Here is a 23,592-nt window from a genome sequence, read left to right as displayed (position 1 = left end):
CGTGCTATGGCACCACATTTGGTGTGTCGTGAAATAATTATTAGTGTGCTGTGCATAAGTTATAGGTAGAAAAAAAAACTTTCAGTGCTTATTCAGATTGCCACTTATGGCGGCATTTAAAAGTAATGAAAATATAGAAAAGTCTGCATGATGTATGTACCAGTCATGGGAATGAAAATGAAAAATTGCAAAAATTACCTAATTTGATCAAGTAGTTTTTTTTTTGGTTTTTTATTTAAGAGAATCAAATTTTACTAGGTTTCGTGAGGGTGAAAAAGTGTCCAATAAATCCTTGGACAAGAGCAGATAGCCCTTATGCACATGGAAACTGTCAAAACAATCACTGATTACCTCCCTTATCGTGCTCTCTAGTAAAACATGGCCTCATCTGTCACTTATCTGTAAAAAGTGGCAGATTTTTTTTTTTTTTTTTAATATAAAGTCTTCATTCCATGTCAAGTAAGTATGATATAAAAGTTTTTCTTCATTTTTTTGTTTTTTTTTGTTTATTGCTATTAGAAGTGCCAAGTGGACTAAGCACCAAGCTTTCGTATCATTATAACCGAAGTTGTTTGTAATAATAAATACGGATTCTGAATTTTTCGGATTAGGGCTGATAGCTTATATTACTTGTTTTGATCGGACTATTGTTCTCATCTTGAGTGATATTTGTGCAACGTTTCGGTTGGTGTATGTAGCCTTTGACCGTCGTTAGGCATGTTGGTTATTGTCTTGGAAAAGAAAGAAAAGTACTGGATCCTGTCATTTTTTTTTTATTAAAGTTGCCCCCCACCCCCCACTTTGTCAACCAATTTTTTCACACATACGAAGCCACAGCAAGGAAACAGAACAAATTCAAGAATACGAAAATATCTACGGAGTCAGTAACTTTTCTCCTTTTTTTTCCATGACAAAAACCAACATGCCTGACGATGGTCGAAAGCTATACCGACCGAAACATTTCACAAATAACACTCAAGATCAGAACAATAGTACAATCAAAACATGTAATATAAATAAATACTGAATCGCATATTAGTACTTACATTATATTGATGCTTAAATATCAAAAATAAATAAAATGTATAACTCGTTTATTTAAATTTTTGATATTTTGAAATTTTCATAAAAATGCTAAGCATTAAGTATTCATTTAAATATTTATTTTTTGTGATAATGTCATGGAAATTAAAAAAAAATTCAATAGCATGCCACCATATAAGAAAGGTTGGAAACCACTGCTCTAACTAATCTGTTTCTTGAAATTAGTTTTGATTGTTTTGTTTGAGAAGAATATTTTGAATCTGCTAGTCTTTTATTGTAAAATTCGTACTTAATTTGTTGTAAAATGTGTTGTATAAATTTTTGACATTTGTAATTGGATCAGTTATTATTCAAATTTAAACGTAAAACAATTGCTGTGCAAGAATTTAAAGAATATTAAAAAAATAATTTTTTTTTTGAATGGCAAATTGCTGTTTTTAATGGCAAAGAACTATTCATTGCTGTGTGTCACTTCTATACAAATAAGTGTGTGCTAAAAATTTCGACAAAACGGTTTAAAAATACTAAGATTTTGATTTTATTTTCTTTTTTTTATGGAAATCGCTCCAGACAAAGCATGAAACCACTTGATAAAAAGATTAAAAAAAATTTTTTTTTTTAACTTCAAGATCTAACTAATTAATTACTGCTAGATGGATAGATTCTGACTCAGAAAGCAGTAATTCTTCAACTTTTGTCAGAAACATTGCTCATGGAATGTGAGGACTAAGGGCAAAATCAGGGAAGCAAGAGTTAGGAGACCACTGAAAATTAACCCACAGTCAATTTTCTATTCTCCTACTATTGGTTGGAACTATCAGTGATGATCACTGTTTTGACATCATCCACATCAATAGTTTTGCTTGTTGTTCATCCTTTTGACTATAGCTGTCTAGCATACGTATTGATTTAATGGACTCTCATAAAAAATTCTAATTGTATTGATTTTGATACATTTTGACGTTGGATAAATATGCTCGTGTTGGTTCCACGTTATATTTTTTTAATATTCCATTTGCTTTTATCTTTATTTAAAGTCTGCGATGTACATATATTTGTATGTACACGATTCACTCCTAAACTAATTGGTCGATCACAAATTTTGGAACACTGCTGCTATATGTAAGGAGTTGTAATGTGTGTTATATTTATTTTAGTTTTGTAAACGCTTTGTGAAAATTCAGATACCTCCAATTTATTTTGGAATATTTACCAATAGATACTAGACGTCAAATATTCCCCAAATTTCAGGAGTTTTTCTTTATGGGGCATATGAACACAAGTTCCTATTTGATAATTAAAATATTTCAAATCTGCATTAAATTTTATAGAACGCTTATCTTTTGGGGACTGTTTTTTTTTTTTTTTTGTTTTTTTTTCACTGACAATCTTTCAAAGCTCATTACTGAGTGAAAAATGTCTTTTCAAACTTTTTTTTCTTGTTTAAATAAAACTAGCTAAGTCAAATTATTTGAACAATAAAAGTTTAATAGAACCATATACTCTTATTTTTACAAAGGCAGTTTAAAAACATCTGGAGAAATTTAAATGTTTATACGTTCAGATTTCAACATGAAATTTGATGTACACTTACAGTTAAACTTATTTTAAAAAATACAAAAAAATCTTTATAATGTACGTACTGGTCATGGAATGAAAATGTCATATTCCAAAAATTTATGTATATTTAGCTAGTAAACAAAAATATTTAGCTATCAAGTCTCATCTAAAGATAAATTTGTCCGTAGAGGCCTGTAATGGGATGTAAAAGTGGTGCAAACATGAATAAATTTTACCCATCCTGGGACAGGTATTTAATTAATCACATAACTTAAACAATGACAAACTTCAGAAACTTTGTAGATTTTTGTATCAACAGAAACCTGTGAATGATCCTATGTTTGATGCAGATTTTTTTCAATTAATAGATTTCATTAAAGACCTTTTAACTTGACCTTAATAATCTTGATAGCTTAGGTGTGTTCACGGGCAGATATTGTTGTCTGTCTTGTTAATCTGTGGAAGTAGCTAAAAATAAATACAGACACTGAACAAAGTTATTTTTATTTCCGTATCAACCCACCAATCCACTCGATGGACATACCGTAAGAGAAAAGCTATCAATTTACATTTTGTAACTAACCGAGAAGAACGAAACTGACTATTATTGTATCTTTTTAAGCACTTGAAACATTAACAACTGCAGGTGACAAAACAAAAGTACCTTCTGCTGTTAGCAAACACCAGTGCATGTTTTACTCAGCATAAATATCTCTTATTGTATAACTTGACTGAGCGTCAATCTTTGGTTCCTCTTTGTAAAATCTGTGATCCAGAACATGACTCAAGGTTTTGTCAGCATCTTCCGGCAGTTTACAGTAATCTGTGAGAAATGGTGCTGGAAAAAGCTGATGTGAACACTGTCAGACGATAAATTCAAAATGCTGAAAACAAAAGAAAAAATAAGACTTACTGTTAGCCTAATTATATGAAAGAATGTTTTAAAGAAAAGTATTTTAAAAAATTTTAACAAATATTTTAAAATGTTTTGAATTTTTTTTTTTTTTTTTTTTTTTTTAGATGAAAACATAGAAACAACTATGAATGAAAATCAAATTTTTTTTTTTTTTTTTTTTTTTTTCTTTTCATGGAATGTATCTTTTTTTTTGTTATGAGGAAAAAAATTTTTTTCATGTTACAATGAATCGATTTAATTGAAACTTGTCTGCTGATTATCTAATTGCATTGTTTTTTTCCGGCAGCTTAACTGCTGGAAGATGCTGACATGACATTTGGGTCAAGTCTGGATCAGTGTTGAAACAAAAAGTACCTTACATTGTTAACAAACACCAATGCATGTGTTATACACAGTATAAATAAGAACTTTTTTTTTTTTGTATTTAACATAAGACAGATTTTTTATGACTTATAGAACATGTTGCTACAAGAATACTTCCCTGGAGGTTACAACAGTCATCTTCAAATCCAATGCCAATGAAGACTTGTCATAAACAACCCTCATAAATCATCGAATTTTATTCATTCCAGTCATTATTTGCAATCCTTTTGTAATATTAATTGTTATAGCCTTTGATGTTTGTAATAATTAAGGCAAACACATTGGTGTAAGTAACAAAAATTGAATTAAAAGTATGTTACAGAAGTACACGTCATGATTCTGAGGCGATAACTGTCATGAATCGCTTATTTACTTCTTCCCATCACAGGAAAATGGGGCACAAAGTTGAAGATGAGAAACCAACACCCCTAAAGGAGTAGTATTTTTGGCTTTTACAAATTGTCTTGGCAGCCCTATCAGCATTCCTCAGTCAGGGGGCAGTAAACAATAAACTTACTCAATCCCCAAAAATGGAAACAAGGTCTGGGAGGGATTATCCAGAACGAATGACTCAGTCTGTCAGATAGAAGGCCACTGAAATGAATCGAAAAGATGCAAATTGTTGCCCATGACATTTAAATGTAACTATATTTATTGTCTTTGAGTAAGGTCCATTATTCCAAATAAAAGGAAAAAAAAATCACATTACGTAATCCAAATGTTAAAACTTTCTTTTAAAGCCTCTGACAAAAAAATCGAAATAAGGAAATTGTTTTTAAAATTATAAAACAACCCTGTAAAAAAAAAAAAAAAAAAAAAAAGCTGTTATAAAAAGTAGAATTTGTTTTAAGAGAAATAACCGTTATAAAAATGATTAGTTAAAAGTAAAAAAAAAAAAAAATCACTTTTTTTTAAAATTACATTTTCACCCCAAAACAAGGCACATTGCCACTTTGATGTAGGGGATTACTATCAGGGACATAATCTACAGGGGTACTATGTGGGGAGTTGGGCAGCAAGACGTCGGTTCACGTTACATTTGAACTTCTGCATGTCAGTACAGTTGGGGAAGCAGGAACCCGGAAGGGAATCCCAAAGTCTAACGGTTCTGGAGAAGAAACTACTGGAGTAGAAAGATCTGTTACATCTAGGGATCTCTACTGTGTGGGGGTGGGATTGAGCTGCCTGTTGGGTTTGTTGAGGGTGTCTCCATCATGGGGGCACAAGTGTCTGTAGTTCGCCAGAGCATTCACCATTAAAATACTTGTAGAACAGGCAGAGGGATGCAACATTTCATCGATAGGACAGAGGCTAAAGCTTAGATGCCAGTTCAGGGCCTATCAGATTGGCGACTCTCTTTTGAACCTTGTCTAGGAGTGAGAGACTAATAGCAGATGCACTAGCCCAAATGTGACAGCAGTACTCCATACATGGGCAAACAGTGGCCTTATAGAGGTACAGGATCTTTCGGGTGTTAGTAGTTTTTCTAGCACGGTAGAGAGAGCCTACCTTCTTCGCAGTGGCCCTGGTAATGCTTTCAATGTAATTGTTCTAACTCGTGTTTCCTGTGAACGTTAGGCCAAGGAGTTTAAAAGATGAACTTTCAGATAAAGTCTTTGGCCATTGCTATGGGTGGTAGAGAAGGTTTCTCGTAATTATTGAATGAAAGCAGTTTAGTCTTGGCAGCATTGAGGGTGACCATCCATTTTTGTCCCCATTCCACTACAGATTAGAGGTTATCCTCTAATGTTTCTGCCATTTCTTTAGATATGTGTTCATTTGTTTTCCTGTCATGTCACTTATAGAGCGTGGTGTCATCAGCATATATACCCATCTCACAGACAATTTTGTCAGGGAGGTCATTTATGAATATTAGGAATAATAGAGGTCAAAGGATAGACCCTTGAGGTACTCCCGCATTTATATCATATTGTTTAGATGTACGACCGTTGAGGACAACTTGGATTTTTCTCTTATCTAAGAAGGATTTAATTATGTTAAGTATTCTTCCAGTGATACCGTATGATCTGATTTTCCTGAGAAGACCTTCATGCCATACTCTGTCAAAAGCCTTAGATATATTTAGAGCTACCGCTCTACCCCCACCCCTGCTTTGTCCAGTAAATGGTATATACGTTCAGAGATTAGTTAGGATGTCTGCTGTGGAACAGGCGCCTAAATCCATATTGTTGGTCAGTCAGAAGTTTAGCATCTATAAGGTGATGGACTAGAGCATGGTTAATTATGGACTCAAATATTTTGGCGAAAAGTGGGAGGAGGTTAATGGGGCGATAATTTACTGGGTCAGTTCTTTTGCCTGAGTTCTTGAAAACTGGTACCACAGAAGCAGTTTTCCAGCAGGCAGGAAAGCAAGATTCATTAAGGCATTTGTTGTAAAGTTTGTAGAGAACTGGAGCTACTTCAGCAGAGCACTTTTTTAACAGCACAGCCGGGTTGAGATCAGGTTCACATGCTTTTGAAGTGTCAAGATTTTTTATGATAGCATGCACCTGAGAAGGGGTGATTTTCAGATTGTCTAGTGTGGCGTCTGTCCACAAAAGAAAATCAGGGAGGCGGTGGTTAGCAGGGTCCAGTGTGAAGTTGGAGGCAAACCGTCTGGCAAGCATGTTAACCTTCACGGTTGCAGAGCAAACAAGCTCATGATTGTTGGATAGTGATTGCCCATTATTTACTACACTGTTGTAGATTTTCCAGAAGTCACAGATTCCTAATTTCTGTGCTTCAATGCGTTTTTTGGTGGTTTCAATAAATTCTTTCTTAGCTGTCTCTATTTCTTTCTTACAGTTACTTCTGGCTTTTATATACTTCTGTCTGTTTGAACTGGACTTATGTCTGTTAAATCTGTGGTACGCATGCTGCCTTTGTGCAATGGCAGCTGCACAAGTAGAAGTAAACCATTGGGGAGAGTGGGGCTTGCTATAAAATTTCCGCGCGGGAACATGTGCTTCAATTGCTATTTTTGAATCCTTCAGTGGTCTCATTTGCGCACTGTTCAGCAGGAAGTGAAAAGATATTTCGCCATGGGGCATCTCTGATGAGATCCCAGATGGCTTCCCAGTCACCCTTTTTGTAACCCTCAAAATAAGAAAAATGTTATGGGAAATAAAACTTTCTTTTTAAAACCTGTGATAAAAAAAAATCGAAAGAAGTAAATTATTTAAAATTACAAAACAACCCCATTAAAAAAAAAAAGACCACTGTTACATGTACTTGAAAACTATAGCTTATGATGCAACCTCCTAATCCACTGCACCACGAGGCTGAGAGCGAAATGATGTTGGAAATTGTTATTTAAACAAATTAAAAAAATAATGTTTGACTGCGCATATGCAGTTTTCGAAAGGCGCAATTTTGCAGACCTTCCCTTGGTTTAAATATTAATTTCTATACAAAATAATTGATCATTTTTTTTCTAATTCTCACCTATTGTTCCATTAAGACATCGCTCTTTGAGATGATACTGGTCTCAACCTAGTCTGACATGTGTGTCGAAAGTTTCTGGCAGACATACACACAAACACACAGACAGTTGAGATTTATATATAATAGAAGATGATATTCAAAAACAAAATTTATGCCAGTTTAAGGTTGAAGAATAATCTTTTTATAAATTTTAGATGTTCATCTGGGGCAATGCCGATCAAAAATATTTGTAGCTGGTTGTTTCGTATTTTTCGACTTTTAGCTGAACATAACACACATGCACATACACAGAATTGCTCTTGAGATAATAGATTTACTTAGCTACCCATGAGAGTAAAGTTAGACACCAGTTTGGTTTTTAATGTGAAAAAAATCCAACTCTGAATTGGAACAAAAATAAAACTTGTCTCAGTCTATAAAGATTTCTACTTCATCAACTGAGCACAGAATAAACAAAGTGTAATATTAGAACAGCTACTGCATTTTGTTTTTAACCAAAAGGCCATGTTTGTATTTTATGTTTAACACTCTAAATCAGATATTTCCAAGTATATTTACCCAATAAATCAAACTAAAAAATTTAAAAATTTGAGATGCATTTTTTTTTTTTTTTACATTGTTTTAATGTGCATAAAATGGAAAATTTATCTAATTATTTTCGTTATAAAAACGTAAAAATGGTTAAATTTAAACACCGATTAATTACTTTTTATGTTTTCTAATTTAGGACAAACACCAGTTTAAAGCAACATAATCTGTAACAAATTGGACATAATTGGATGATTTTTGATGGCTGTAATTAAAAAAAAAAAAAGAAATACAAATGGCTGGATAAAAAAATCAAACAAAAACTAGTTTCATAAATCAATGTAAGTAGTAGGTCAATAGAATTTTTATAAAAATCTGAAATAACTGCACTCACCCGTTAAATGTTATGTTTAATACCTATGGTATTTCTGTTTATAATAAATAAGAATTTTGCATTAATTAAAATATGTTTATGCATATTTTACGACCAGGCCTGCTAGTAATGTATAAATTAAAAAAATGATTCTGGATATTTATTTTTTGCGGAAGTCAAAGTGGTGTGTGTATGTGTGGAGGGGTCTTACTGGTTATTGTGTTCTCCCTTTCTCTTAAAGCTTGAAATGCTTTCATTTAATAAGTTTTTACTTGATTAAGAGGAGGAAAAAGAAGTACATTCATTATATATATATATATTATTTTTTTATTTATATATTAGCAAAATAAGTAACCTCATTATGTCGACATCTTGTTATTGGGGAGTGGTAGTTTTCCACTGGAAAGTCATGAATTTAGCAATCGACCTGTTTTAAATTGCTGAAACAGCTACATGGTAAACAGCTAATGATCCCTTTTTTTCTATTTTACAATTCAAATTAAGGTTTCCTGCTTATTTTTCACTATTATATAGTTGAATCCTCTTTTTGTAATTTCCAATCAGCTTATGCAAGTGCTAAGTCTGTGATATGTTAGAACTGGGTTAGTGTCCCTAGGAATTTAAACTGCTTTTTTTTTTCTTTTTTTTTTTACACAGTGATCACCACTTATCAAGGCCCGGAAGCCACTCAGGGATAAGGGTTATTGCAAGTACATCACGTTAGTGAGGAGATTTTATGAAGTGTTTAATTAGGAGGGCGGTTCATTAGGAATTTGTTAACATTGGACTTGAAGACATCCAAGTTGTAGTCCGGAGGGAAGCAGGCAGACGGAACAGAGTTCCACAGGCGTGCAATTCTAAGAAAGAAGCTTTGCTCATGAAATCCGCGTTTTGATTTAGGCACAGATATAGAGTGGGGGAAATTTTTCACAGTGGATTCAGCTAGACGGGTGTTTTTCGTGAAAGATTGGCGAGGGGGACCAGAGATTGGAGTTCAGACGAGCACCTGCCATGAAAATAACGATAAAACAAGGATAGGCTCGCAACGTCTCTTCTGTGGGAGAGGAGTTGCAGGGTAGAGAAAAGGGCATCCCCCACTAAACCACGAAGTCTATTTTGTACTCTGTCAAGGCATGATAGGCTGTTTTTGGCAGCTCCTGCCCAGATATGGCAACAGTATTCCATCCTTGGCTGTACTTGGCTTTTATATAGATAAAAGGTTCTTGAAACTAATATGTATGTGTTTGTAAATATAAATTCGTTATTGTTTGTTTCCTTTAATGCATTAACCTGCAAAATTTATTTTATATTTTGCAAACTTCTTCCCTTTGATGAGAACAATTTGCATTCTTCGAAACTCCATGGAATAAGGTTTTCCTGTTTATTTGTACTCCTTCTCGAATAATAAAATTTTGTATACCTTCCTTACATGGTTATGAATTTGTATTTTTTTTTTTTTTTTTTTTTTTTTGAAAATTTGAAAAAAAATTTCGATAACAAGATTTTTATTTTATATTATACCAGCTGTACCTATTTGTTGTTGCCCAGTAGTTTGATTACTTACAATTTGTTTTGCTTTTCTTTGAAATTTTGCCAGACTTAATTCTCAAAGAATTTTGCTAAACAAAAGGGAATTAAGACTCTTTAACAAATACATAGTTACTTCCCTAAAAAATGTAGTTATACAAAATGATTTCTAGAAAAATTAACTTGAATTAGATTCTATTGTTCTAAACAACATGGACCAATGTTCAATAAAATTAAATGACTCTTCAGAATTACATACTGATTTATATCGATAACCAAAAAAAATCAATTTTTACAAGCATTGCTTTTACTTACAATTTTTATTTTTTGAAATTTATGCAAACTAGTAATTCATTACTTTTACTTCAGTAGTTATTTCCTCTGAAGAGAAAAGCCTAAATTTCTGAAACTCTATGGAATAATAAAATATAGGATTTAATATAAAATATTTGTTTTTATCATTCAGGTAAATATATAAAAAAAATTGTTCTTTCTATTTTGTCTTTCATGTGTGTGTGTATGTGTGTGCAATATAGCATTCAAACACTACGGTGTTTGAATATATGGTTAGGTGGCAGTTTTAGTCACTTAGAACTGCATCAAAGCTTCACCGCTCATGCAATTTTTGACCAAATTTCAAACAATTATTACAGTTTATAGATCACCTTCTCAGCTATATTGTGGGAAAAATTTTCAATTTTCGTTCAGTAAAATAAGTTAAGATGCATTTCCTGTGTAAAAATTCATTTTTTTATAAAGAGTTTCCATAGCAACCACGTCACTTCAGGGACTAGTGTTGCTACTAATTCACTGCTCTCGCGAAAAAAGAAGTAACTAGTGAAACAGAGAGAATGAAAGCAGACGAGTGTCATACATTGTTTTACATATGTGTGTGTTATATTTATGGGAGCAAAAGAATAAAACTGAAATTAAACAAAGAACAAGTTAATTTTCTGGAAGCCTGGAAAAATCATGGATTACAATAGAAAAATGCGAGCATGAAAATTAATATGGTTAATCTTAAACATGAAAAAGAAAAGGACAAGATATTCTAGTAAAAATATAATAAATTTATAACTTAAAATATTGCAGCGTAAGAATTTTTAAAAAATTCAATTTAATATTATATAATCAATTCTTAATGCTGCAATATTTTAAGTAATAAATTTATATTTTTTACTAGAATATCTTGTCCTTTACTTTTCCATGTTTAAGCTTAATCATATAACTTTTCATACTCGCATTTTCTATTATATATATATATATATATATATATATATATATATATATATATATATATATATATATATATATAAGCTGTATAAGCAGACATCAGAGTGAAATATCTGCTGTCTTGATTCAGCTCTGTTCTGATTTTGATAAGTTGTGTTACATGTTATTTTCTCTGTCATATCTTTTAATGCAGATCTACTCCATCAAAGAACACGTGTTTTCTCTTGCTAATGTTTATATCTTAGTGCTATGTCTATCTCCCTGCACTATTTTCTCTGTTACCTAATTGTTGTGTCTGCATTTTGTTTCTAACTAATAATTACATCCCACCTTCTCCCTGCTTCATTCTTTTCTTAATCATACCAGTCACTAGTAAATTAGCTTTTTTGTTACATACAAAAGAAAGATCTAGGTCACCCAGTATTCAAGCCTTGGATGGAAGATAAACTCACCACTAAAATGGCTTCGGATCTGTTTTCTTTCTCTCAAAGAATTACTATCATCCTCTAACTCTATGATTATTACTTCTATGAAAGGCAGTGTTATTTCTTCTGAAAGAAACGTTTACAGTTGTAAGTACTTTTAACATTGTAGAATTAGAAGTAAAAAAACAAACAAAACAAAAAAAAAACGCTATAGGAGGGACTACTTTGCTTCATTAACGCAGATTATAGCATTACTACTTATTGTTTACTAACAAGCCTACCCGGTCTCACACCCCCTGGGTCCTAATTTCCGTAAAGTACATGCAATTGGAGGAAAAAAAGTAAAACAAAACCATTTGTAATGTTGTAATTTGAAATGTTTATTTTATGACAAAATTTGAGTAAAAATACTTATGCCCCCAAGTGAGGTTTGAACTTATAACCTCTGTCTTTATGTGTGGCATGCTAACTAATTGAGCAACTAAATTAATATTTTCTCTCTGTCTTGCTCACTCTCACGCACAGTCGAATACTTTTTCTTTTTTTTTTTTTTTACTCTTGTTCACCCCAAACAAGGCATATTGCCACTTTAACGTAAGAGGCTTCTATTTGGGCTCATGTTTATAGAGAACTTATGAGAGATAAGCGAGATTTCTGTTCACATTACATTTAAACTGGGTTAATGCTGCTGGTTGTGGAGAGGGGATATTTACATTAAAGGGGAAAACTCTCCTCACAGCTCTTAATTAACCATTTTCTCTTAAGGGTCACAGATCGTCTACAAGACGAACGTTGGAGACGGGATGGGAAGTCTAGTATAAAATAACATGAAGTAAAATTATGTAAAAAACAAAAAAAACAAAAAACATGATGCACAACTGAGATTAAATTAATTTCCAATTATTAGTAAAAGATGGTCATACAAGATGTCAGTGGTATTCACCCTACGTGGGGTGAACCAGCTTCCTCCAATGGAGGAACTGTCAAGGGAATATTAGATTCATAAGCAGTCCCTAGTCATATGTATATCCAGGTCAGGGGAGATGATGACGTTAGATTATTACAGTTGTTGATATCCTCCTACATACAGCACCTGGTATTCTCAAATGGTTACCCATCTGGTACTGACCAGGTTCAATGTTGCTTAACTTCGGTGATCTAACGAGAACTGGTGTGTCAACGTGATTATAACATGTATATGATACACGACATGGAAATATTTCAAAGGTCATCTTTTATGGAGAATGTAGGTAGTAGTATACATGCTACATATACTTATTTTCATCCACAATTATGTAATGTCGACTATGGAGGGGATTTGGTGAAGATATGTCTGGGAATTTCATGAATACAAAAAACTCTTTGGTTTCTTGTATGATTCCGCCTAACATGCACTCTTATGTACTTTACGCCCTCCACAAGGTCAGCTTTTAAATTTTAGTTGTAATTAGAATAAGCAAATTTTACATATAAGTCAGTGAGTTTGACATTTTTTTTTTTTTTTTTTAATTTCCTTCCGTTGTTCCATTTTTGAATTTTTCTTTTATATTTTTTGTTTTCTTTTTTTTGCTCTTGCAATTTTATTTGTGAAAGGTCATGTGCATAAAAATGCTACACACACACACACACCCACACACAGTATAATATATATATATATATATATATATAAATTTAAAAGGAACTTTGTGTTTGCAAGTGCAAGTTCGTTCCCAATGGAATCTGAAATGGCTGGGCTGATTTTTAAAATATTTCACATAAAGGTACTTGATGTGTCTCGGAGTGTTCTTACGTAGGCTTTGTATTGAAATGCGTCTGATAACTATCGAAAATCAATAATTCAAAAAATCCAATTAAAGAAGGAAGTTCGATTTTGACCAAAGTTAACACGTCTATACAACCTAACATCACAAGTGCATTTGAAAAATGTTATCACGCAAGCAGAGAAGCCTGGCTGATAAAATGAACTGTAGATTCTTTTATAAGGCATAGGTGCATTTGTAATGAATGTTTTTTTTTTTTAGTGCACAATTGAACTATAATACTTGACTTTTATATGTTTAACTTTGATTTAAATGATTGCCCAAATAATTTCATAAACTCAAGCTGGGATTTTGATATGACAGAGGGCACATTCAAAATGAATTTTTTTTTTTTTTTTTTAAGCACGATTGAACCATGATACTTGACTTTTGTATTTTAAATTTCAAGCCATTATATATAAAAAATAATTTTATAAAACTTAACAGTAGGTTCTCTACAGTACAATGTAGACTACAATGTATTTTAGACTAAGTTACTGCAGGAAGGCATGTGAAGCTTCTGCCTGGTACACTCCCATCGGTTCCCAACTAGAGCAGGCAATCAGTCGATTTGATTGAAAAATGGTTGCTTTCACTGCTTTCAATGACAATAAAAACATGGGAGTATGAAACATTTGTTGATCATCATTAAATCCCAGACAATGTTAGGTCTCTCTGCTAGTTAGTCAATACTTGTAGTTAAAAAAAAAAAAAAATAATAGATTACAAATAAGCAATCATTTTTCTGTTAAATTGTGTGTGTGTGTGTGTGTGTGTGTGTGAGTGATTGATCATGGCCCCCTTGTAAAACTTTTCCACCGCTCTCTGGGTGTGAAAACTTCTGTTTTAGATTTCTTTGACATTGGCCACATGGTTAATAATTATAAATTTTAAATTAGCTACTGACGTTTCTTTTCTGTTTGTCTATGCAAATGCTCCAAGTTTTTTTTTTTTTCCTCTACAAAACAATCAAACCAAATACCATGAATAAATATTTAAAGACATAAAGAACTTGGGGTGTAAAACCTTTTTCAAAAATTGTTGGATTCGACATTAAATAATAAAAAAAAAAAAGGTTTGATATGCCGCAAAACAAAACAACCAAACCCAAATTCTCTTTCAGCAAAACTTAAATTCTGGCAGTACTTTGCATTTTTCTGTAGAAATCAATTTAATTTTTCTTTTGCATGAGCATACATGCTTTTTCTTATCTCTTAGAGTTCAGTGTGCCACTTTGAAATCCTGCAACGCACCACTGTTGAGACACGTGCCATAAGTTGGCTCTCCTTGGGCTATGTCATAAATAGAAATTCTGCACACACATCATGTAATTAGCTGTTCAGAAATCCCGTGAGAAAAAGATTACTTTTCTTGTAAAAGAAAAAAGACTGCTCAAAGATCTTGCCAGAACATTTGTATTTTTTTTTTTTTTAAGCTTTGTCTATGCCTTCGGAATTTAAGACGCTCTCCTCCTTCTGATGATGATAGTATAAGCAATGGTTGTCTTGGAGTGTCTGATGAGATGTTTGTTGATGTTAAACCAAAATGTCACACACCCTTCCCCAAATGTCTAAATAATTCTTTCTGCTTTAGAGAGAAGAGAGAAGGAAGAAGAAAGTCACTGAGCTAGAAACAATGCAATTTACTTACAGTTTATGTAATCAGCTGGAGGAAATTCTTGCCAAAAATAAAAAAAAATGGCTGCAAACCAAATTTTCTTTAAAAGATCCATCTGCACCAAAAGAATATTAAGTAGAAAGAAACATTCAGAGAATCTTCTTTAAAAAAAAATAAAAAGTTCAAATTGATATTTGTTGATTGTTTCACAAACTGGTGTGTTGCAGTATATTTATAACTTGCATCACTATCCAGCATTGCCCAGGATCATAATTTCTATCAATTATGTAAATTATCAAAAAAAAAAAAAAAAAAAAAAAAAAAAAAAGTAGACAATCTGTTTAATATTGTAATGAAATATCAGTCAGGGTTAAATATAATTTTTTTTCTTTGTGTTTTTTCCTGATGGGTCACCACTTATCAAGGGAGAGGGACTACTTGAGGATAAGAGTTAAAGAGATTATGAATTGGATGATAACAATATATGCTTTTTTAATGAAGGCTGTTTTAAAAAAACATCTAAAGAAATTTGAATTGTATAACTCTTAGCATAAAATTTGAATTGTATAACTCTTAACATAAAATTTGATGCATATTTAAAATCACACTTATTTAAAAAAATATACAAAAAAATCTTTATGATGTATGTACTTGTCATAAAATAAAGATGTCATATTCCAAAAATCACATGGGTTTGCCTAGTAAGCGAAAATATTTAGTTGTCAATGGTCAACTAAAGATAAATTTGTCTGTAGAGCTATGCTTACTCTCTCTATAATATTAGTAATAAAAGCAAAAACTGATCAGGTTAAATATGAAATTTGACGAAGTCAATAATAAGAGCAACAACAAACAGTCTGCTTAATATTGTATTTTGAAATGTTAAAATTCATTTTTTGACAAAATCAAAGTAAAAATAATTATGTCTCGGAGAGGTTCGAACTCGCAAACTCTGCCTCTAAGTGTATTGCATTTAGAGATTAACTCATGACTGCTGTTAAAAGTATAAACCACACCTCTTATCGTCCCACCCCCTCTTCATCAACATAAGTCAAAGGAGAGAAATAGCCTACTATGTATATTGAAAAAGATTATCTTAAATTTCTTTCCAGTGTTATGGGTGGTAGGCATACTAAATGTGACTATGGGCGAAAGTACTCGGCCTTTCTCTTTTATGATTGATAAAAAAAAAAAATTCAAAATATGAGGTTAGAAAGAATGACCACATCAGTATCTGTATTTTTTTTTTTTTAAATAAACAAACATTTATTTATTTAAAGTTTCAAATTTTCGGCTTATAAAGCCTTCATCAGGAATTTTCTTTTTAAACAATACAATATTTAAAAAAAATTTTTTTTTCCTAAATGAATTTTTGTTTATTTAAAAAATACAGATACGCACGTGGTCGTTCATTCTAACCTCATATTTTGAATTCCGTTTACTCCGTGCTTCTAAAAAGTGGATTACTACAAAAAAAATATTGAAATATCAATTGGGATTAAATATAAGTTTTTTTTTTTTTCTCTGATGGGTCACTTATCAAAGTCTGAAGGTCATTCGAAGATAAAATGTAAAGAGATAGTCAATTGGACAATGATATTCACCAAAAGAGGATTGGAAAGAATAAGTAGAATGAGCAGACGGTTACTTGAGAGAAATTGACGTCTCACATTAGACTTGAAGACGGCCATATTGTAGTTGGTAAGGAAACTCGTGGGTTCATTTTCCTATGACTGGAATGTTGTAGAAAACAAGCTTTGTTTATGGAAACTCTATTTGATTTTTGGTACAGCGAGAAAGGAAAGTTCCTCGTTGTAGTTAGACGAGTTCTTGCTGTGAATGTTTTACAGAGCCTGGGATAAAAGATTGGAACTCAGTCAAGTATCTACCATAAGCATAACAATCCAGTAGAAAGAAAGAGGCTAAAAACATTTCTTTTGTATGAAAGAGGCTGTATGGATAAGAAAAAATGCAAAGTCGATATTGTCTTCTGTCAAGGCAAGAAAGAGTGCTGTGAATGACAGAAATCCTAAAATATAGTAGTGTTTGATCTTAGAACTCATATACAGGTAGAGGATTGCTTCAGAAGTGTAGGATTTTCTGGAGTAATGAGATGATCCAGCCATCTTTTCAGCAAGCTTAGCAAAAGTTTTTTAAGTCTGCTGTTTAAAGTTTGGGGTGAAATTTGGTTATAGAGGCTTTTCAAAGAAAGTGGCTCCCAAGAAAAATTCATTCATTTCGACTGGGCAGAAGTGAAGATCTGAGCCTTATTGGTGAAAAGAGAGAAGCTTGGCTTTGTTAGTGTTAAAACTAACAGGCCCCCCTCCACTCTCCATTGCATCAAGTGCTCCAAGTAAAAAGAGTTGGAAAAATCTTGAGCGTCACTGCTCTTCAAAGTGTTGCCATAAATAGTTGTCTGCATAGATGTTAATGGAATATCTCAGAATAATGATTTAGATCATTTCTATGACCAGTGCGCTAAATGATTAACCCATAGAGGCCAATTAAGATATTGAATGCAAATCAAATATCAATTTTCTTTTTTTTTTCTTTTCTTTTTTTTTTTTACTTAGGAAGAAAACTATTAACCACAAAGATTTGAAAAACAGATGAGCTGTCTCTATCTAGTGTTGCCCAGGATGCACTGAAGTTTTTAACATTTTTTGTTTGCATATCTTTAAAACTTATACAGCAAAAGAAATAACATTTTTTTAATACTCATAAATTAAAACAAGTTGACCAAGAGTTGGTCTAAAAAAACTTGTGCACCAACCTAATACAAGGTCATTGCACCATGTGTTTAAGCCTAATGTGAACTTTTAACTTTAACTATATTGCCTCTTACTATTGATAATGCTATTAATAATATTAATGATCGTTTTGCTGGAAAACTATTAACTCTTCATTAACTCCAATGTTTTGATAGTATTTTGGATGAACTTAATCCTTCAAGTAATTTTTTCTCCCTTTAATCTTCAAGGTTAATCTAAATCTCTTTGGATTGATTATTACTACATAAAATGCAAATCGCTGTTAATTCCATTGCAACAACAAAAATCCTAGATTTAAATATGGATACTGTAGCTATGTGACTTAGATTTAGTAACTCCTGTGATGCATGAGGCAACTAAAGTATACCATTATTTTTGATCTTAAGTCAGATCCAGTGTTTATCCAGCTTCTTCCTGTTACAATCAAATCAAATCTCTCTTGATTGTCTGCTTTCAGTTCATTTTTGGCCTTCCTTTTCTTTTTCCATCAGGGGTCTATCAGAGTATTTGGTTTGGCAATTCTCTCTGGAGCCAATCCTAGAGTATATCTGACCCAACCTAGACGTCGTTTGCAGATTATTAATTGTACTATCTGTTGGTTAGTGCAGTTTCTGACTTCATGGTTGATAGTCCGATCTCCTCATTTGACCCTTAAATAGATCCGTACAAATAATCGTGTAGCAATATTGACGTGTCTGTGTCTTGTGTCTGTTGTGCTATAAAAAAAGATCTGCAAGCATGTGTACAACATAAACAGTTGTACCAAAATCAAGTAAACATTTCTGAAATACAGTTTTAAATTTTTATCAGAGTTTGTATTTCGTGTGTGAGTTTGAGGCTGAACATTTGGTTGGAATTTGACATTTGTACAGTCAGTCTGAGATCGTATTCTGAGATTAGGTGTGGAAATAATTCGAGGATGAGAAGAAAAATCTGCCTGGAAAGAAGCGTGATAAGAAATATGAAAAAGGAGACGATTAAGTTATATGAGAGAAACAGAAAATGTGTCAGAGAGAGGGAAAAAGAGACATATTAGATAGATTAGTGTCATTAAGCTAGTGCTACCAGATTAGGCTGTCTGAAGATATCGGTTTCCTGACTTGAATGCACCAAATATTGATGCTATTATTTTTTTCCTTTTCTTTGTAGTAATTTAATTTTTCATATTTAAATGATTATTTCTGATGGTTTAAAAAAAATACTATTTTATTTAGAGTAGATGATTTCTTTCCAATTTCATTTCTGACAGTGAAAGTTGTCTGACTTGCTCTTTGCTTTCTCATCATTTAAAATTATTTAGTATGGAGGCAAGAAAAAAAAAAAGCACTTTTTTTACTTGCTAACTTTTGTGTGATTGGGCAGATATACATTTATTTATATAAAATCTACGAATACACATTGGTCTTTATTATAGAGTGGAGGATTATGGACAAATCTTCTGCAATGAATGTTTAAACAATAAAAAAATGAATTGCATTTTTAATTGTATTTTTATATCTTCATTTAATAAAATGTAATCTTACAAAACTCTTTTCTCTTTTAGGATACCAAACACCAAGATGCTTGTTTGTCGGTGCCTTTGTGGCCACAATGTGGCACGGTAAATATTAATTTTTTTTTTTTTGTTCTCGATGATTTATGATATTTTTTACTTTTTGCACTTTACTACAAATGAAAAAAAAAAATAGATATATTGCTTGTTAAAATAACCTTTTTAATTGTGTTTCGGAAATTTTGAGATGAGGGTTGATACTTGCAATTATTTAAACGACTGTTCTTGTTTTAAATGTTTTCTAATGTTTCGGACAATATAACCTCCAACCTTCTTCAGGTGTATCTTATCGAACTTGGGAATAAAAAAGAATGCATTTGTGCATGCATATATATGTACACGTGTATATAGGCGTGTTATATACACACACGTACACACACACAAGTATCTATAAGTATAGTAATAAGTAGTAATGTTACACATCTAAAACAAAAATAGGTTTAAAACTCTTAGAATTCCTGCTAGAATTGTGTGCAAGGACCCATGGCTTAACGTATATGTGCTAAATAATAATCTATATATATTAAGGGGAAAAAGTGGTGCACGTTTTTGTATGCCCGCAAAAAGGCTTTTGAGGGAGTGGGTTCTCGACAAGGTTACATTTATTTAGAACTTTCCTTATACTTCCGAGATTATAATATCTACAATTTGCAAACGGACGTCGTCTCTATATTTATTTTGATCGACTTTTATAAAATTCCCTCTATTCCGCCCTTTCGCATGTTTGTTCATCTTTTCTGTATAAAAGCAAAACTAATTGGAACAAAGTAGGCTGCCTGGCTTTCCAGAAACGCAATTAGCTTTGATCAATGTTGGGAAACCCTTCATATCAAACAATTGCTATTGATTTGGAGAGCTCTCCCATTTTTTGGGGGGGGAGTTGGTTTTCCCCAAGATCGTGGGGAAGCAAAATACGGCAGAAACTGGCCTGCAGCCAACCTTCATTTCTGCACTTGCATGATTCTTAACTTATTCACTTCAAGTCAAGTTTTTGATTGACATCGATAAATTTGAATGCTGTTCACTTCCTCTCGCATCTTAGCATAGCAGTAAGATTTCAGCTTTTCTTTCACTTTCTTCTTTTCTGCCTTCACATCTCGGGTTTGAGTCTGCCTGCCTACCTCCCCCCCCCTCAACAAAGCCGAGCACCCCTGCTAGAAGGAAAAATAGGTGCGAGCGTTTGTGTATGTCTGCCAAAGGCTTTTTGCAGCAGAGTTCTTGCGTCGGTTAGATTCTGCAAGAAGTTTTCAGTTTTCGCATACTGCCTAGATCGTAATATCTCGCATTCGCAAACAGACATCCTTTCTTTCATTTTTTTTGATCAAGTTAAACAAAACTCCCACTGTGGCATTGTATCGGGTGTTTGTTTGGCTTTTTCGTATCCAGTGAAACTGTTCGAAAAAAGTGGCAAAGCATTCTTGATCTTTGGGCTGGATTTACTCAAGTTAATTGGTCTTTGGTCAATGTAGGGGAAACCCTTCATACTGAGACAATTACTATTTATCTAGATACTGCCACAGTGCCCCCTTTTTGGGGCAGCTGGTTTTCCTCCACATTAAAAACGACCTTGTGTCTAATTTGCTTTTGTGGGGAAGCAAATAAATACCGCAGCAGAAAGTGGGGAATTTAACCTGGTCCTCGGTCTGATTTAAAAGCAATGTTCTATGTATGACTTTGTGCCAGTATCTGGCACCCGGGCAAAAGTTAATTACTAACTCATTGAATTCACTATCCTCTTTGTGGTACAGGTTCGAGCCTGCCTGCGAGCACTTTTTTTTTTTTTTTTTGCTCAACACACACCTCCGAACACCCGGGCAATGCCGGTCACCCACACTAGTCTATTATAGAAATCTCATCTGACTGTTAGTGTGTCTGTGAATGTATGTATGTTTGTATGCCTTGCTAAAACTTTCGCCAGCCGCATTGGACCAAATCAAAACCGGTACCATCTGAAAGAGCGATCCCTCAGATGCATAATATCCGAGAATAAGAAAAAAAAGATTAATTCTGTGGTGGTCAAATGGACCATTTCTTGCAAGGAGGGGTCATTTTTTTGCATCTTGGTTTTTGCAAGTCACAGACACCTAGCAAACTGAATGTATATTTAAAAAATGTTATTTTGAAGGGTCATGACGTCATAAGTCGTTGTGGCTGTGACAGTTTTTTTCCCCTTTTCCTCTTTCGTGTTTCAGGTTTGAACCTGCCTAATGCTGTTTTTTTTTTTTGTTTTTTTTCCAGTTGCACTTGCTGCTATTTTGATTGAAAGAAAAGTTGTTTTGATTCATTTATTTGGATGGGTGTGTGGTCTAATGCCATGGGGAAATTGTCACTTCTTCCATTCTTTTCTGGGGATTGCTCAATATCTTATAGTATAGCAGCTCTGTCCAAACTGAATTTCATGTCCACCTGGGCAATGCTGAGTATCCATGCTAGTCAGTTCTAAGCGACAGTCTTTGGAAAGTTGAAAGTTCAATCCACAGTGCGGGCGATTGTAAGAATACAATTACAAATTCCTGAAAACTTTAATCTGGTAATGGCAGTGGTTGATGAGACAAGAGTAAGCTACCCTCATGGATTAAATGAATGATTCTCCATTAGAAATTCTGTACAGATTCCCAAGTTTGACATGATACACCTGAAGAATGTCAGAGGTTACATCAGTTGGAACATTGTGAATAACGTTGAAGAAGAGAACAGTAGTCTAAATAATACACCTTTCTTAATTGCTGTCTTTTAAATGGGATTTGATCAAAGTTTATAATGCTTCAAACAAGTTAAGAATATGGACAGTTGTCATATGCACATAATGAAAAAGTAATAGTTAAAAAAAAATCCTAAAGAATTATTTTGAACACAATGAAGAGAAATTGGAAATCATAACATTCCTCTGACCTAACGTTAATAAGGCAAACAATGAGACAATTAGAATTTGGGAAAATATATATGAAATTCAGTAAAACGATAAATTAAAAATATTATTTTGGAAATTGGCGCCAAAAGATCTAATGCTGTTAAATAAACCCTGGGAAAACAAAATAGAGATTAGATGTCAGAGATGGAGTCTGACAGATGAAACTGGAATGCTCAACTATAGTATGCAAGTGTATACTTTCAGCAAAAATGACAATAAAAAAATGTTTTGCCAGTGTTTGAATTAATATTCATATAAATTAGCATTTCATTTGCTCAATTTAAAGAATTTAGAAAGGAAACTCATACTGGAAAGTAAAATCAAATGATATAATGATATAGAAAAAAGGGGAAAAAACATCTTGTTATGAAAATAAAATAGAAAACTTGCATCCTGAATTTATTTCAGATAGTAGGGAAGTGTGTCTGACTTACTATTTGCGCTCTTTTTCCTCTAAACACTTGAAATGCTTTTGTTTGGCATAATTTTTACTGCTGTAATGGAAGTGTGTGCGTGTGTACGCACACTAGTAGCGCTACCTAGCGTTGCCCAGAGCAAAAATTTAACATATTTCTATTAAAACTTCTATCTCTCTATATCCTTCTTTCTTTCCCTCTCTCCACTCTCTCTTTCTTCTCTGTCCAACCCATTCGTCTCTCTGAAAATACAGACAACTTTTTTTTTATATATAGATTTTTCAAGGAATAGTCGATATTTCCATTCCAAATTAGTACATAAAACATCTGAAAAATCGTCCCCACCCTGACAAAACCTAGCCCAGTATAGGGTTAGGGAATGAATAATTCTTTCTAAATTGTTGGTATTATTCATCCAGGGTAATTATGATCAAGAAAATATCAACTTTATGGGTGTTTATCTTGTTTTGGACTTTTAACTGGACATACACATAGACAACTGCTCTTCATGTAATAGATACAAATATATATGCATTGGTTTTTGTTTTATTGTAGAGCAGAGGATTTTCTGATATTTTTACAAGTGATTCTTTCTTTGTTCATTAGAGGGGATTGATAACAGACTTGTGTCATTTAATCTGGGTTTATGTAACACATAACACCCATTTTTTTTTTTTTTTCTCTTTTTAGTCTCTTTAATGCATTTGTGATATTATGGACATCCCTCCCCTCTCAAGTTTTATGAAGTGACTATTTTCATAGCATTTTGCGCTGCCATCATGTAGATTGTGTTTCAGTTTCTACGTTCCGTTAAAGATTAAACTTACACCCCTTATCATCCATCTTTCTTCAATGATGTGTCTGGTGGTTAGGACATGCTGCTCGTCAGCCAGAGGGAGAGCTCATATGTAAGATTGTTGCTCTCTTCCTCTCTGCCTGACTGGCACAAACATGTCTGTAGGCAGCTGAAGTCCCAAGCAACAACAATTAAGGACAACCTGACAGTACAATCGTTCACAAGTAGTTGGTCTCTGGTGTTTGAATCTGAACTGGTTAGCCATTTCATGCAACTTAGCTCAGGATTATCAAAACTGGTCTGCAATGGTTCGAGAT

General features: G+C 33.0%; 1 protein-coding gene across 2 annotated transcripts in view; it reads left to right on the top strand.

Moving 5' to 3' along the window:
- The window catches only part of LOC145283531 (mitochondrial proton/calcium exchanger protein-like), a 133,528-nt gene that overhangs the window by 49,237 nt on the left and 60,699 nt on the right, over positions 1-23,592 (top strand). For both annotated transcript variants that reach the window (XM_080132403.1, XM_080132402.1), the window contains exon 2: positions 19,144-19,200. In XM_080132403.1, coding sequence (XP_079988529.1) covers positions 19,160-19,200 — 41 coding nt within the window. In that variant the 5' untranslated portion in view covers positions 19,144-19,159. The remainder of the gene's footprint in view (positions 1-19,143; positions 19,201-23,592) is intronic.

This window comes from Euprymna scolopes, chromosome 8, assembly GCF_053919585.1.
Source record: "Euprymna scolopes isolate OS-2025 chromosome 8, ASM5391958v1, whole genome shotgun sequence".
NCBI lineage: Eukaryota > Metazoa > Mollusca > Cephalopoda > Sepiida > Sepiolidae > Euprymna > Euprymna scolopes.
This window is presented reverse-complemented; position numbering and strand designations above follow the sequence as displayed.